The sequence below is a fragment of the Vulpes lagopus genome, chromosome 2, assembly GCF_018345385.1.
Source record: "Vulpes lagopus strain Blue_001 chromosome 2, ASM1834538v1, whole genome shotgun sequence".
Taxonomy (NCBI): domain Eukaryota; kingdom Metazoa; phylum Chordata; class Mammalia; order Carnivora; family Canidae; genus Vulpes; species Vulpes lagopus.
The window spans coordinates 171,240,598-171,257,269 of NC_054825.1; the positions used below are offsets into that span (position 1 = coordinate 171,240,598).

The following is a 16,672-nucleotide window of genomic DNA, read 5'->3' on the forward strand; positions in this document are numbered from 1 at the left end:
GGGAACGCTCGTCCCCAAGGCGCCCGCCACTGGGCGACGCGGTGAAGGCGCTGCTCGACCGCCTGGCGCCCGGGGCCTGGAGGACCGAGGGTGCTGGAGACCGGAGCTTGTGATAGCAAAGTCTTCAAGGGGTTCCCACGGGCTGTTCAGGCAGCCCTTACTCGTCATCTGCCCAATCGGGCTTTTTTTTTTTTTTTTCCAATCGGGCTTTTATATAAAAAATTTTCCCGAGAAAACGTTTGGTCTCCTCGTGGGAATTAATCTGACAGCGGCTTACCACCCTCCTCCTACGAACCAGGGCCACAAGCAACCACCTCACAGGGTTGTGGGGAGTCTATAACACGTGAGGACTGCCTGGCGGAAATAAATATTCAGTAGATCAATACTTTTCGTTTATATTCTGATGCCTAACAGTTAAGGATTCAGGCCATGACTTCTTGATCAACGGCAAAGCTGACTTTACCCTACATCCGTGATTTTCAGACTTTAAGGTGCATTAGAGCTTGTTGAAACAGGTTGTTGGGCTCCACCTCCCAGAGTTTGATTCAGCAAGTCAGACGTGGGGCAGCAAGTCAGAAGCTGTATTTTGGCAAGTTTTCAGGTGATGCTGATACTGATGGTCTGGGGACCACACCTTGAGAACCAGCCTTCTGGGGGCACCTGATGGCTCAATGGTTGAGCAGCTGCCTTTGGCTCAGGTCGTGAACCTGGGGTCCTGGGATCTAGTCCTGCACTAGGTTCCCCACAGGGAGCCTGCTTTTCCCTCTGCTGTGTCTCTGCCTCTGTGTCTCTCATGAATAAACAAAATCTTTTAAAAAATAAAATTTAAAAAAGCCTTCTGTGTACCCCTAGGACCTCAGGTAAATAGCCAGTTGGTTTCCAGAGCCCTGCACAATCTCCTGCCAGTTGTCCTTCCTACCCAGCTCATCTCCTGTCTCCCTTATAGACCTGCATGGTCTACAGCCCAGTCTCATGGAGGGACTTGAATATCCTTGATCAGGCTTGTTCTTTCTCCCCTCCAGGCTGTGTACATGCAGTAATACCCTTTGGAACACTACTCCTTACTTTGTCTACTTGGCTGACCACTTTCCTCACCCAGAGTTTTGTCTGTAATATACAATCGATCCCATCCCTCCCCTGAACACACTAGGCCATGACTGTTTCCCACTGAATCACAGGGTCCGTGAGGACAAGGCCTAGTGCTTTCTCCATCACTGTTGTTTCTAACTCCGTCCAACACAGCACAGAAGAGGTGTTCTGTGTAAACGAACAGTTGATGGAAGTCTATGCCGGCCCACCCCAGCTGGCTCCAGCCCCACAGGTCATGGAGGAGTGACTTCATCTGAGAGAAGAAACCCACCAGCTAAGTACCTGAGCCCTTCTAGACTCATGAACAGAGTCAGAGAGACTTTGGTATCCTCATGGCACACACACCCCCACCTCCCCTTGGGAATTTGCTCCTATCTTGATGCAAAGGTGCACCCTGTAGCATCATTTATGCCAGCAAGATTGGCAACACCCACATGTCCATTAGTGAGATGTTGAAATAATTTGAGATGTGTGTCCTAAAGGAGGCACTGCAGACTGAAAAAAAGGATATGAAATCTATTTGTGAAAAAAAAATCTATTTGTGTGTCTCTGGAATGATCTCCTAATTATATTGGGTTGGTGATAAAAGCAAGGTGCACATGGGGCACCTGGGTGGCTCAATAGGTTGAGTGTCTGCCTTCAGCTTAGGTCATGATCCTGGGGTCCTGGAATTGAGCCCTGCATTGGGCTCCCTACTCTGCAGGGACCCTGTTTCTCCCTCTCCCCAACTTGAATGCTTTCTCCCTCTCTCTCAAATAAATACATAAATTTTTTTAAAGATTTTATTTATTTATTCATGAAAGACACAGAGAGAGAGAGGCAGAGACATCGGCAGAGGGAGAAGCAGGCTCCATTCAGGAAGCCTGATGTGGGACTCGGTCCCAGGACTCCAGGATCACGCCCTGGGCCAAAGGCAGATGTTCAACTGCTGAGCCACCCAGACGCCCCAAATGCATAAAACTAAAAAAAAAAAAAAAAACAAGGTGCAGAAATGAGAATAGTACTAGAAAAAGTATATATAAGTAGTATATCTGGGGCACCTGGGTGGCTCAGTTAGGCATCTACCTTTGGCTCAGGATGTGGTCTTGGGGTCCTGGGATCCAGTCCCACATCAGGCTCCCTGCTCAGCAGAGAGTCTGCTTCTCCCTCTCCCTTTACCCCTCCCCCTGTTTGTGCTTTCTCTCGCTCAAATAAATAAATGAAATACTTTTTAAAAGTTGTATATCTATGTATCTGTATATATATCTCATATAATATATATCTTATATATATGTTGCATATGTATATACACATATATCCTATACAACGTTCTCCCTCTTGAGGCAGCCCGGGTAGCTCAGCGGTTTAGCGCCACCTTCAGCCCAGGGCCTGATCCTGGAGACCTGGGATGAGTCCGCGTTGGGCTCCCTGCATGGAGCCTGCTTCTCCCTCTCTGACTCTGCCTGTGTCTCTGCCTCTCTCTGTGTGTCTATGAATAAATAAATAAAATCTTTTTAAAAAAAAAGTTGTATATCCGTGTATTCTATATTTATTATATAATGTAAGATACATACACTATATATATCTTCTATAATGTATAATGTGCAGAAATGAGGATAATAATTAGTCAACAAGGGCAGCCCCGATGATATAGTGGTTTAGCACCGCCTGCAGCCCCGGGTGTGATCCTGGAGTCCCGGGATCGAGGCCCACATCCGGCTTCCTGCATGAAGCCTGTTTCTCCCTCTGCCTGTGTCTCTGCCCCTCTCTCTCTCTGTCTCTCATGAACAAATAAAATCTTTAAAAATTAGTCAACAATTTATTGAGTACCAGACACTAGTCTAAGAGGTTTACAGATAATAGTTGCTAAATTCTCTAACAAGTCCATGAGGTAGGTGCAGTTATCATCCCATTTTACAGATTAACAAACTCGGGCACAGGGAGGTAAAATCACTTGCCCAAAGCCACAGAGCTTGGGAGTGACAGCGTTCAGACTTACACCCAGGGACTTTGCCTCTAGGGTCTGTGATTGTAACCACCTTCCCATACTCGATGCTACTTGAGCAGAATGAAGGAAAAATAAATGACACACATGCACAAACATACTGCTGTTATTTGCCCGGAAGCCCTGAGAAATTAGTCAACACAGCCTGAGTGTGGGAGAAAACTGGACTTTCCACTGTACACTCTTTTGTACCTTTTGAATTTTTAGCCTGCACAACCCCCCGCCCCGGGACTTGAATTAAATAGGGCCTGGTTTCTTTTTCTAATGGAATCTGGAAGAAGCAGTGAGGAGCAGAAGCCAGATCACACAGGCACCACCTGCAAGGTGAGAAGTGACCGTCTCCCCCAACCAGCTGTGAACGTTAGCAGCGGGGACAACCGTGAGGAGCCAGGAAGGCTGGGAGGCTGACGACAGAGATTTCTGAGGTCCTGTGGGACAAGGGGACCAAACAAAACTTTGCTCAGATCCCAGTTCTGCACTTCCTGCGTGACCTTGGGCAAGTTATTCAACCTCTCTGGGCCTTTCCTCAACTGTAAAATGTAGAAAATGTACCTAATAGAGTTGCTGAGGTTAAACAAATTACACACCAAGAGCTTGGAGCCGTGCCTGGCACATAGTAAATCCTTTATAAGTGTTTTCTTATCACTGTTATCGAAACAATCGATGGGTGACTTCTTAGCATGACTTTTGACAATGGTGAATTTTCTTTAAAATTCTCTCATCCCTTACCGATTCTCCCCACCCTCTCGTTTTTCCTACTCCCCTGGAACTCTTTTTCTGTCTCCTTTATAAACTCTTCTCTCTGGTATGAGGACACCAGTTGCCTGCAGATGGAGCCTTTATGTTAACTAGAAAAAGAAGCCCCTTTGGGTCATTTTCAGCCTTGAACTTCAGCCCCTGTGTGTTTCCACCCTGCCAGCCGGAAATCCCTTGTGTTGGTCCCGACCTGCACAATTGTACATGATGACCTTGACTGCTTCGTTGATCCATGTCTGCCCATTCTTCCCCTCCTGCCTTTCTAATAGAAGTCCAGTTTTGTTCACACATTCACCAGCCTCCAAACCAAAATCTCAGCCTCAGGTTCAGTTTCAGGTGGCAGGGGGAATCCTGAGGAATCCAAGTTAATCATGGTGGTTCCATCACTCTGGCCAGTGATCGGTTCAGGATGGGCATGTGAACCAATTTTGGCCAATGAGATGGAGGAAGTCTTCAGGGAGGCTCTGGAGGAAACGTTTCCTTGCTCCAAAGAGACAATCTGGGAAGAGACGCCCCCTTCTTCTTGCACTAAAAATTATCATGTCTGGTTGTGCTGCCTGGATCTGCAGCAGTTACTTTGGGGCCATGAGGAGAGCCCATGTGGAGCCAAGCCTTCAGCTGAAGGTGGCAAAACAGTGAGATTGGGAACCCCGGGCCACAAGACCTTGCTGGAGCTGTGGGTGGTCTCATGCCCAGAGCTTTCCCCAACTCTGGGGACAGGCAATATACAATCATCTCATTGCTTCGGCCCGCGCTAGTCAGGATCTTGTTCCTTGCAGCCCAAATCTTACCTTAGTTTTTTTTTTTTTTTTTAAATGTTTCAAGTTTTCATTTAAATTCTAGTCAGTTGACATGTAGTGTAATATTAGTTTCAGGAGTAGAATTTAGTGATTCATTGCTTACACAGAAAACCCCAGGGCTCATCACAAATGTTTCCTTACTGGTATCGATATATAAATACCCTAAAGCTGACTTCCCCAGGCTGGTGTTTTCCTCCCACCCAGGGCTGCCACACCTACCCGCGTGGCCTCCGTTCCCCACCTGTCGCCAGCCTCAACCACACCCTGATGCCGTGCCCTGAGTTTCCTGTGACCTTCTGACGCCTTCCTCTGTATGTCCCTTTAGCCCCTCACACCCACCATGTGCCAAACAAGCCTCAACATCTCCCCTCAAACCTGTTTTATTCTCTCAGGTTCCTAACTCAGGGGCAGCCAACCATCCTCGCTTCTCTGGCTTTGTCCCTCTCAAGACTATAAGGCCTACAACAGGGCCTGTCCGCTTGGCTTCCTGAGCATGACCTCCACTGCCCCCCCTTCCCTTGGCCCTGCCCAGGCCCTCAGTTTCCTGCTCTGTGGCTGTGCCAGCACGCCCCCCACTCCCCCAGCCCCCATAAACCGCACACAGCCTCAATCTCCCCACCTAGTCTACCTCCTCACAGCAGCTCAAGCCCAAACCTAATCGCAGCCCTCTCCTGCTCAGAAACTTTCCATGGCTCTCTAGGGCCCTCAAGAAAGAGGCCAAGGTCCCAAGATGGTCATTTAAGGACACTGAAGATGCAACTATGTCCGCTGCTCCGCCCCCTCCTTCCCCCCTTCACCCCGGAGGCCAGTCACCGTAAACGACCTATAAGAAGCTGACACTCGACATGCTTTCCTACCTCCCTATGCATGCACAGTACCTTGCACAGTACCTTCTGCCTGGAGGCCTCTCATGCCCTTTTTTCCTGAATGTTATCCAGGTCCCCCTCAAATGCCCATCCCTTCTATAACTCCCACCCATCCTGGTAGAGGGAATGGTTCACCAGATGGGCGCATGGAAGCAAGTGGCATTACTGACAGCAGGTGGCAGCAGGTGCCACTTGGGGAGGAGGCAAATCTGGGGGCAGTGAAGAGAAAATCAGTCCTATGTAAAGAACCCAGAAGAGGACCTGGCTGAAGAAAGCATCGCGGAATAACGTGGCCGGCTCTGTGGCATCATCTCTGAAGCAACTACAGTTACTGTGGCCATTCTACAGACGAGGAAACTCAGAATCACAGAGGTGAAGTGACTGCCCGGGGTCAGAGGCAGGACACAGCCGAGCTGGGATCTGAGCCCAAGCAGGCTGGCTCCAGAGCCCAGTGTATGTTATGCAATTTGTCCTCGGCAAATGGGAACAGCTGTCACCATGGTGTCCCGGCTCAGAGCGGAGCCGTCGGTGCCATGCGGAACCAGGCGGGGTCCTGTCGCAGCTTCCTGCCTGCCAGGCTGCTGAGGAGGGCTCTGTTCTACAGGCCTACCCCAGGCTCTCCACACAGATCTTGCTCCATAAAGACACTTGAAGAAAACAAGTCAGGTCCACCTTCTTCCCCTGAGGTGTTACCCTTTCTTCCAGGAAGCCCTCACGGACCTTGCAAGCTGGATAGGGCACAGTTCTGGAGCTTCCTCCACCTTAGCCCTGACCTCTCTGCCTGTACTTTCTCTAATACGCTGCTGATCTCTCTGCCTCCTCCACTGAAGTCCCTGCCTGTCCTGGGCTGCCACTGTGGGGGGACAGGTCTGTCTTCCTCGCTGGAATAGGAACCCATGAGAGCAGGGGCCAGGGCCATCTCAACCACTGCTGTGTCCCTAGCACTGCCTGGCCTGGGGCCTGCGCAAAGGAGGGGGTTTGAGATAGTGAGTAGGTTCTTTCCATGTGACAGATGAGAAGACCAAAGCTCAGGCAGGGGCAGCCACTTGCCCAAAGTATAGTGACCAATCGGGTGCCTGAGATGAGGTGTGAGCCCAGAGCCTGCCTGAATGGGCAGGTAAAGAAGAGTGGCTGAGTCAGAGAAGGGGGGTGGGGACAAGACAGTGGTGGTGCCCAGTGGAGTCTGGGACAGGGAAAATGAAGGACGGATGGCTGGTGGCAATGCCCCTCGAACCCCCCTGAACCCGGGCCTGCGCTCGAGGCCGGTCCAGTATAGCAGCACCAGTCACGTGGGCCCCTGAGCAGGCCGGGTCCAGCCAGCCTCGGAGTGCCTGCCCCAGCTACCTGGGGATAGAGGCGTAGTCAGGGTGGGAGTCAGCCGTGAGCTGCTGGTGCGGTTCTGGCTGGGGCCCCACAGCGTCCACCGGGTCATCCTCATCCTCTCTGGAGCTGGCGGGACATGGGCTGGGCAACAGGATGAGCTGTGTGAGGCCGTGCAGGTCACACACGCGGCGGAAAGTGTGCAGCACCAGCATCATGGCAACCAGGCCCAGGAAGAGGTAAGCTGCGGGGAGATGGGGCAGGGGGGTGCTCAGAGCCACGGGACCGGGCCAGGCCCCCCTGAGATGCCCAGGCTGTGCCCCCCTCCCTGCCCCGGGTGCCCGGCCAGCCGCCCCACTCACCTGTGACCAGCACCTTGTAAAGGGCCCGGTAGGGCTGGTTGGGGGCCTCTCCGGGCACGTAGTCGCCCAGGCCGATGGTGGACAGGGAGATGAAGCAGAAGTAGAAGGCATCCAGGAAGCTCCAGGCCTCCTCCAGGTGCGCAAAGACGGCGGCCGGCACCAGGAAGCACACGGTCAGGACGACTCCCAGCAGGGCCACCAGGTGCCAGCGGGCCGCCCGCCGGAAGTCCCAGCCGCAGCGCAGGGTGAGCCAGGACAGGGGCGCGCGGTCGAGCAGCAGCGACAGGCGCTGGGCCGAGGACGTGAGCAGCAGCATGGTGGCCGGCACGCCCAGCAGCGCGAAGGCGATGGAGAAGGCCTTGCCTGCGTCGGTCAGCGGCGTCGTGTACCCGTAGCCTGGGGGAGAAGGGGAAATCCTGTCGCCCGCGAGGCGCCTCCCAATGGGGGTCTGTGGCCACCCTAAATGACACTTAATCTCACCCTGGAACCTGTCCCTCCCACGGTCTCTCATCCCGTGATGGCACCTCCACCCCCACCCCACCCTCAGGCCCCGAGCCTTGTCATCCTCTCCTCTCACACCCACTTTCTGTCTGCCAGTGAATCCTGCTGTCTCAAACTTCGAGTAGCTTCTAAACCCGCTCGCGTCACCCCATCCCAGCCCCAGGGCCCCACTCTGGGCCTGTCCAGCGTAGCAGCCTCCTCCCTCCCTTCTCGGCTCCAGTCTATGGCCAACCCCACCACCCCACGGCTCGAGGGACCCTGTGAACACCTGAGCAAGGTCATGATGCTCCCCCACTTAGAGCCCCCCTATGGCTCCATCCCATTTAAGCAAAAGGACAAAGTCTCATCATGATCTATGAGCTGCCACCCCCCATCCAACCAGGGCAGCACGCTCCTACCTCAGGGCCTTTGCACTGGCGGTTCCTACCCCCCTGGCAAGCTCTTCTTCCAGGGCTGGTTTCCTCCCTCCCTTCCTTCCTTGAAGTCTTTGCTCAAATGTCAGAAATGTCAGCTTTTCACTGGGGATTTCCCTCACCACCTTATTTAAATTGTTAAACCCTTTTACCCAACTTTTTTGTTTTTTCTTTTTCTATTTTGGTTTGTTTTCAGAGCACGTCAACTTTCCTGCATACTATGTGGCTTACTTATTTGGTTAGTGTCCCTCTCTCCACCTAGCTGCCACTCCAGGAGGGCAGGGGCTTCTGTCTGTCTTGCTCACTGCCGTAACCCCAGTTTCTGGCACAAGGTGGGCACTTGATCAATAGTTGAAATAATCAGTGAAGGGGGCAGGCTCTAAACTTAGCTCAGAGCCTCAGTTTTCCTCTCTCTAAAATGGGTGTAACAAGCCCCACTGAGCTCCTGGGGGACTGTGGAAACACAGGAGGGTCAGTGTGGGTGTGAGCACTGCAGACAGAGAGAGGATGAGGGGAATTCAGGTGCTGGGGACACCGACACACTTTGGCAAGGTGTAATTTAAAATCTCTCTCTTTTTTTTTTTTCCACAAATAAATAAAACTCAAGGGTCAGAGATATGACTGGGGTAGTAAGGGCCCTGGTCTATGTTGAAAATAACAAGTGCAGGCATTCACCTGAGCCTGTTTTCTACACAAAGGATCCCTGGTGTTTATATGCTCAAAAGAACTGAAAGCCGGGCCTTGAAGACATGTCCATGTTCATGACAGCATTTCACAGTGGCCAAAAGGTGGAAGCAACCCAAGTGTCCATCGACAGGTGAATGGTAACAAAATGTGGTATGAGGGCACCTGGGTGGCTCAGTGGTTGAGTGTCTACCTCCAGCTCAGGTCGGGATCCTGGGGTCCTGGGATCAAGTCCCGCATCAGGCTGCCCGCAGGGAGCCTGTTTCTCCCTCTGCCTGTGCCTCTGCCTTTCTCTCTCTCTCTCTGTGTCTCTCATGAATAAATAAGTAAAATATTTTTTCAAACGTGGTATGTACATCCAATGGAATATTATCTAGCCTTAAAAAGCAAGTTCTGACCCATGCTACAGCATGGATGAATCCTGAGGACACCATGCTAAGTGAAACAAGCCAGTCATAAAAAAAAGACAAATACCGTATGATTCCAGTTATCTGAGGTACTTCAAGTAGGCAAGTACAGAGAAATAGAAATTAGAACAGTGGTTATCAGGGGCTGGGGAGAACGGGGAATGGGGAGATAATGTTCGATGGGTATAGTTTCAGTTCTTTCTTTCTTTCTTTCTTTTTTTGAAGATTTTATTTATTCATTCATGAGAGACACAGAGAGACAGGCAGAGAGAGACACAGGAGAAGGAGAAGCAGGCTCCCTGCAGGGACTCTGATGTGGAACTCAATCCCAGGGCCCCAGGACCACTCCCTGGGCTGAAGGCAGGTGCTAACCCGCTGAGCCACCCAGAGATCTCTTTTTTTTTTTTTTTAGAGAGAGAGAGAGAGAGAGAACTCGCACACATGACTGGGGGAGGTGGGCCCAGAGCCTGCTAGAATGGGCAGGTGAAGAGTAGCTGAGTCGGTGAAGAGTAGCTGAGTCAGCGAAGAGGCGGAGGGTGGGGAGGGGTGGACAAGGCAGTGGTGGTGCCCAGTGGAGTCTGGGACAGGGAAAACAAAGGACGCATGGCTGGGAGAGGGAGAGAGAGAGAATCCCAAGCAGACTCTGCACCCAGTGCAGAGCCCTGTGCAGGGCTCGATCTCATGACCCTGAGACCATGACCTGAGCAGAAATCAAGAGTTGGCTGCTTAATGAACTGAGCCATCCAGGCGCCCCAGTTTTGACCAATATAGGGCTTGAACTCACAACCCCAAGAGAGTTGCACGCTCCTCCCTCTGACCCTCCCTTCCACCCATGCTCTCTCTCTCTCTTAAATAAATAAAGTCTTTAAAAAGAAGCAGCAGCAGCAGCAGCGGATGCCTATCCCCTTTCTTTCCTCCCTCCTCCTGCTGGCTGGAACACAGACACGAAGGCTGGAGTTGAGCAGCCATCCTGGACCATGAGATGACCTTGTGACTGGAAATTGCACAGAGGAGCACAGGGGTCTCTGACCATGCATCACCACTCTAGTCTTGGACTGACAACCTCTAATGTGAGTAAGAAATAAACTTTCAGGGCACCTAGGTGACTCAGTGGTTGAGCATCTGCCTTTGGCTCAGGTCATAATCCCGGGGTCTTGGCATCGAGTTCTGCATCAGGCTCCCCACGGAGAGGCTGCTTCTGCCTCTGCCTCCCCCTGTGTGTCTCACAACTAAATAAATAAAATCTTTTTTAAAAAGACAAATAAAACTTTCATCTATTTAAGCAACTGTTCATCTGACATTTATCACTTATGGCTCCGACCCTCATTAATTACAAGGATTTGGATGGAGAAACTCCAGCAGCCCAGCTGAAATGACAGGTTTGCAAATGACTCGAAAGCCTTGTAAACAGAAAAACTATAGAGTTCTCATAGAATGGAGGCTTGTGCCTCCACTGACTACCTCAAAGAGCCAAGTCCAAGTCAGGGCTTTGCCATGTGTTCCCTGTTTGACCTTGGCCACATCCCTTCTCCTCGCTGAGCCTTAGTTTGCCCCCTGAGTACCACAAAATGGGCTCATAACCAATCCTTTCCTCAAGTACAACTACAATCATCAATCCTCCCAGGTTGGGCCAGAGCGCAGCACCCAGCCAGGGCATGGAAAGAGTTAAGAGGACTGTGATGCTCACTTCCCCTCCCGGGTGGGCTGACTCCTCCACTTGGGCCTTAACTGCAGTACGGCTGCGCAGATCCAGTCTAGGCCCCGGGTCTTCCTCAGAAGACACGGGCCTATGACAAATCCAGGGACATCGTGGGGAAGGTCTCTGAATCACATCTGGTCCTTCTGCTTCTCTAGATACATTTAGGGTTCCCGGCTTCACCAACAGTAATGACAACCCAGGCTCAGTAAACCTGTTATTACCAGCACTTCACGCTGATGAGGACTCCCTCCTTGACCCAACGTCAGTCATCAGTCGGGTTCCTCTGCGCACTCGTCTTGATCTAGGCCCAGCTTTCCCAGGGATCCTAAGCCAACTTAGTAAGAATCTCTCTCCCCTCTATGGCACCTCCTGGTCATTCTTCTATCCACTGACCTCTCACTCCACCCTCAGCTCTAACTCTCCAGCTGCCTCCCCTATATTCGGAGTCCAGGTCAGTCTCTCTTCCCTCTAGCAGTAACTTCCCGTTTTTGACGAGTGTCAGAATAAACTTTTCTTCCACCCGACACACAAGTATCCCCCTTCATCAGCATATGTGCTGATTAAAAGCACAGAACTCTGAGGCCTCATGGCCTCAGTTCAAATCTCCACTCTACACCTCCCTAGCTGGGTGGTCTTGGGCCAAGTGTTCAACCTCTCTGGGCTCCAGTTTCTATTGCTGAAAAAACAGGGCCACACGTCGTACCTACCTCACAAGGCCAGTCTCCTGACTGTGTTAAAGGCTTTATGTGCTGAATCCGCTACAAGTTTCACTATTACTGTGAAGGAGGGACCATTATGATCTCCATTTCAGAGCTGAGGGAGGACACCGAAGCCCAGAGGAGCAGCAGCTAAGCAGACACCCAAAACAAAGCTGTGCCTGCCTTCAGTTTGGCTTCTGCACCTGTCCTGGCTGAGACGATTTCTCAGAAGCCAGGATCTGGGAGGAGGCCGAGGGAGACGCTGATGTGACCCAGTGAGGGCCAGGAGCAGGTCGGGCAGGCCCAGCCAGCTGTGTAGAACAGAGTGGTGAGAAGCATCTGGTCCTGCTGCCTGTGGTCTTGGTTTGCTGGTCCACATAATGGGGCACCCAAAGCTAGGCCACCCACTACTTCCCACATGAGGGGGAGTTAAGAGTCTGGGCCTGTCCCCACCTTTTTCCCCACTGCAAGTCCCCCATAGAGGTGAAGGGGAAGTTTGGAGGCTAGAGAAGGGCAGCAGGAAGACCAGAAGGACCTGACAACAAAGGAATTTCCCAGGTCTGGGCACTGAAGGGGGAAGGGACTTTCAGAGTAGGGTTGTGGGGAGGAGGTCGGCTCCACTTAGTGGAGGGAGGTGTTCAGGGAAGGGGATCTGGAAAGTCAATAATCTGAAATCAGAGCCCACTGTCCTGGTTTGAAATGGATCCTGGTTTGTGGCTGGGGTCCTGAGGTCCTGAGTCCCGAGGAAGGAGGAGACAGGCACCGTGGGGGGGGGGGGGGGGCATCCCAGTCCGATGGGACTGGGAGCAGAATCCTCAGGCAAGGGGGCTTCTGAGCCCCCGGATGCTTGAGGGGACCTGATAGGGGTAGACAATGCTAAGGAGATGATGGCAGGAGGTGGGTGTCCCAGGTCTTGGCTGAGAGTGTGAAGGGTTGAATGATCATGATCATGATGATGATCATGAGTGGGTACTGGGAAGGGTTCCTGGGTGCTGAGGACCTGGTGTGTCTTTGATGGAGGAGAGAATTTTGGGTCCAAAGCCAGCTGGAGCAGTGCTGGGGTGGAGAGAAAAGTCCCACTTGGGGGTCTGGAGAAGACTGAGGGGTGTCAAGTCCCCAGGAGATTCCCATTCTTAGGGAATCCAGGGTGGGAGGGGGGGTCTCAGGACAGGGGTAGCAGGTGCAGAGAACACAGTCCCTCAGCTGGCATGCCGTGGTGGGAGGTGAAGCGGGATTCTGCTCTCAACAACAGTGTGTGTGGAGGGCACTGGGGTCTCTCCCTGATAGAAGGTTCAGGTAGCTCTGGGGCTCTAACTGAGGGTGCCAGGGTCCAGAGAGTGGTGAGAGTCTCATCTGGGGGTTCTTGGGTTCAAAAAGGCCCCCTATGGAGAAGTCCCTGCTTTGGAAAGTGTTGGAAGTTTTGCTGGAGCTGTTTCTGGGGCTGGAGAGGTGGAAGTCCTGGCTCAGGGGTTTCTGGTTGGAAAGTCAGTGGTCCTTCCTGGAGGGTGCTCTAGCTCCCTCCACGATGGGTCCCTCTCACACATCCACAATTGGGAGCTGCTGACCCAGCAGCCCCGGGTTCAGAGGCAGTGGGGGTGGTCCTGTTGGAAGGAAACCCCTGCCTGGAAGGCTCCCAACACAGGGGTGATGTCAACATGGAGGGGCCCTGTGTCTGCAGTCAGGGCTGGCTGCTGGGGAGTATGGGCTACCTGCTTCCAAATATGAGGATGAGGAGTGGTCTTCGGTCTGCAGGAGGACAGGGGCCCTTGCTGGGGAGTGGTCTAGGTCCAGGGGCCTGGAAGCCACCCATCCGGGCCCCGGGTCCTTGTTGAGCGATCTGTACTGGCACTAAAATCTGCATGAAGGTGCCCCGAGAAGGTGTGGAGATTCAGGGTCCCCAGTGGGGCACCAGGGTCAGGAGGAGGCTGGGGCAGGGCTTCCCAAGGGGCATCCTCGAAGGACTTATCTGGAGACTCAGGAGACCTTGTGGGAGGGAAGGGCGGTCTGGGCCCAGAGGGCAGGGCAGAGGTCCCTGCGTGTCTGAGGTCCGGGGCCAGAGGGGGTGCGGGTCTCGGGGGGCGGCGGGGGTTCTGAGCGGAGTCCTGGGCCCAGAGGGGACTGGACGGACACGGGTCTCCGCGGGGGTTCGGGTGGAGGAATGGGGTCCCCAGTGCTCCCTGGAAGCCACTCTGCGGGCAGCCCGGGCCCGGAGGGGCCGGGTGGGGGGTCCCCGGCTGGCGGGAAGGGCTCGGCTGGGGGTTCCCAGAGGGGCATCGCCGGGTGAGAGCATGTGGCGGACGCGGGGTGCCGGGGCGGCGGCGCTCACGTACCCACGGTGGTGACCAGCGTGCTGGCGAAGAAGAGCGCCGAGGCGAAGTCCCAGGCGGGCTCCGAGGCGTTGGCGGGCCCCGAGGCGTGGGCGAGCGCGGCGCGCCCCAGCCGCCCGGCCGCCAGCACCCGCTCCACGAAGGCGTCCAGGGCGGGGGCGGCCACGCACGGGCTGCGCCGCAGCAGCTCCCGGCGCAGCGTCTCCAGCTCGGCGCGGAGGCGGGCTTCGTGCGGCCGCTCCAGCCGCGCCACCAGCAGCGCGCCCAGCACCAGGTAGACGGCGTACGCCGCCAGGGCGCCCGCCAGGACTGCGCCCCGCCGCATGGCGCCCGCCGCCCCGCTGACGTGGCCCCCGCCTCCCGGCCGCCCGGGCCCAGCTGCAGTTCCGGCCGCGCTCGAGGCGCCGCTGCGAGCGCCCCGAAGAGGAAGAGGGAAAAGAGGAGGGGCGGGAGGGGGGCGGAGCGCCCCGCCTCCGGTAAACTGAGGCACGCCCCAGCGCCAGGTGTGAGAGCGGGCGGGGCGGAGCCCCGGGATCCTGGACACCAACCGGATGGAAAGGTTGGGGGGGGGGGGGCTTGCTCGGTTCCGCCGCCTCCCTCCCTCCGTCCTCCCGACGTTAGAGAAAATCTGAACTCTTTCCCTCTGGCGGACGGAGAAGGCCCCCCAGCCCGCGGGGCCACCGGGCAGGGTGGCTAAGATTTCGGGGCGCGAGGCTGAGGGGACGAGGGGACGAACTGAAATCCAGTCCTTGCTCGGCCCGCCACGTCCGCGCGGGAGGGGGGCTGCGCGCACCTGGAGGGGCCGCCTGTGTACGGCACCCCGAGGGGGCGCCCGGGGGCTCAGGACCCTCGGTTCGCGCTCACGTAGTGGTCTCCTGGGTTGTGGGATCGAGCCCGGGTTGGACAGCGCTCTGCCCCGGGGACGTCTTGAAGATTCCCTTCTTTGCCCCCCCCCCCCCACTCCGGGGGCGCTCTCTTTCTCAAATAAATAAATCTTTAAAAAATAATTCAGGGGGGCCACGCCTGGGTGGCCCAGTGGGTTGAGCGCCTGCCTTCGGCTCAGGTCATGATCCCGGGGTCCTGGGATCAAGCCCCGCACTGAGCTCCCCGCTGGATGGGCAGCCTGCTTCTTCGTCTCCAACACTTGTGCTTTCCCGCTCTCGCCTTCTCTCGCTTTCAAATAAATAAATAAAATCTTAAAAGAAAAATAGGGATCCCTGGGTGGTGCAGCGGTTTAGCGCCTGCCTTTGGCCTAGGGCGCGATCCTGGAGACCCGGGATCGAGTCCCACGTCGGGCTCCCGGTGCATGGAGCCTGCTTCTCCCTCTGCCTATGTCTCTGCCTCTGTGCGTGTGTGTGTCTGTGTGTGTGACTATCATAAATAAATAAAAAATAAAAAAAAAAAGAAAAATAATCCAGAGACTGTTAACTGTACAGAACAAACTGGAGGTTGCTGGAGGGGAGGTGGTTGAAGGGATGGGGTAATTGGGGAGTGGAATGAACACTGGGAATCACTAAATTCTACCCCGAAATGAACAATATACTATACGTTAACTAACTTAAATTTAAATAAAAATAATGATAGAGGCGCCTGGGTGGCTCAGTGATTGAGCATCTGCCTTTGCCTCAGATCGTGATCCCGGGGACCTGGGATCGAGTATTGCATGGGGCTCCCCACAGAGAGCCTGCTTCTCTTTCTGCCTATGTCTCTGCTCCTCTCTCTCTGTCTCTCATGAATAAATAAAATCTTAAAAAATAATAATGATGATAATAATTCACAATAAGGGACACCAAAGAGGCAGGTGTCCCCTCATGGACAGAGTAGGGATCCTTAGCTCAAATCTTTGCTCAGCGCCCACTTTGTGCCTGGCCCCTTGGTGGGTGATGCTGGAGACACAGTAGTGACCAAGACAGTTCTAGACCTTGCCTGCCGCAGGGGCGTGGTGTGGGGGTGGTGGCTTCCAGGCCTTCAACCCAGCGACAGCCCAGAAGGTCAGGGGAAGCACAGGCAGAGTGACCAGATCTGGGATGGAGGAACTGAAAGGACACTGGCGCCCACAGGGACCCAGAGAGGGTAACTGATCCAGCTTAGGGAGGTCAAGAGGGCTTCCTGGGGAAGGGAATGTCTAAGCTGAGACATCCCTATTTTTAAGGGAAAATAGAAGTGAGCAGGGGTCTCCTTCCCCCGGCAGAACCACAGACACACCCCTCTATTTAAGGGGGGAAAGGGGTTCTTCCCTGTTCCCTGTTTGTTCTCCACATACCCCTGCAGCAGTAACTCAGCACTCTCCTTAACAGCCCTCCTGGAGGGCAGCCAGGATACCTGACCACATCAGAATGGCAGCGGAGTGGCGCTTGGGCCCAGCTCAGACACACCCCAGCTGGTTCTAAGAAGCTATGACAGTTTAGGGGCAGAGCTCAACTTGAGGCTGACAACCCACAGGAAGGGACACTTGATAATAAAAACAGTAAAGGCAACTGCCAGTGATCAAAGGCTGACAATATGCCAGGTCCTGTGATCACAGTGGGCTTTCAGCGAATACTCAGCCTCTCCTACAGTATTCTCATTAAATAGATGAGAACATTTAGGCTGAAAAAGGGTCCAGTCACACAACTGGCAAGGGGCACATATGAGGGCACCAGGTAGCCAAAAACGCTTTCTTTTTTTTTTTTAAGATTTTATTTATTTATTAATGAGAGAGAGAGAGAGGCAGAGACACAGGCAGAGGGAGAAGCAGGCCCCATGCAGGGAGCCCAACGTGGGACT

The 16,672-nt window shown here is 54.0% G+C and overlaps 1 protein-coding gene across 1 annotated transcript; it reads right to left on the minus strand.

The window, feature by feature from the left end:
- Window positions 1-2,873: 2,873 nt before the first annotated feature.
- KCNK6 (potassium two pore domain channel subfamily K member 6) lies at window positions 2,874-14,330 on the minus strand. The gene is made up of 3 exons (XM_041746153.1): window positions 13,910-14,330; window positions 7,178-7,573; window positions 2,874-7,059 (listed from the first exon to the last, which is right to left on the minus strand). The coding sequence occupies exons 1-3, from the start codon at window positions 14,229-14,231 to the stop codon at window positions 6,836-6,838; spliced, it is 942 nt and encodes a 313-aa protein (XP_041602087.1). The 5' UTR covers window positions 14,232-14,330; the 3' UTR covers window positions 2,874-6,835.
- Window positions 14,331-16,672: the final 2,342 nt, after the last annotated feature.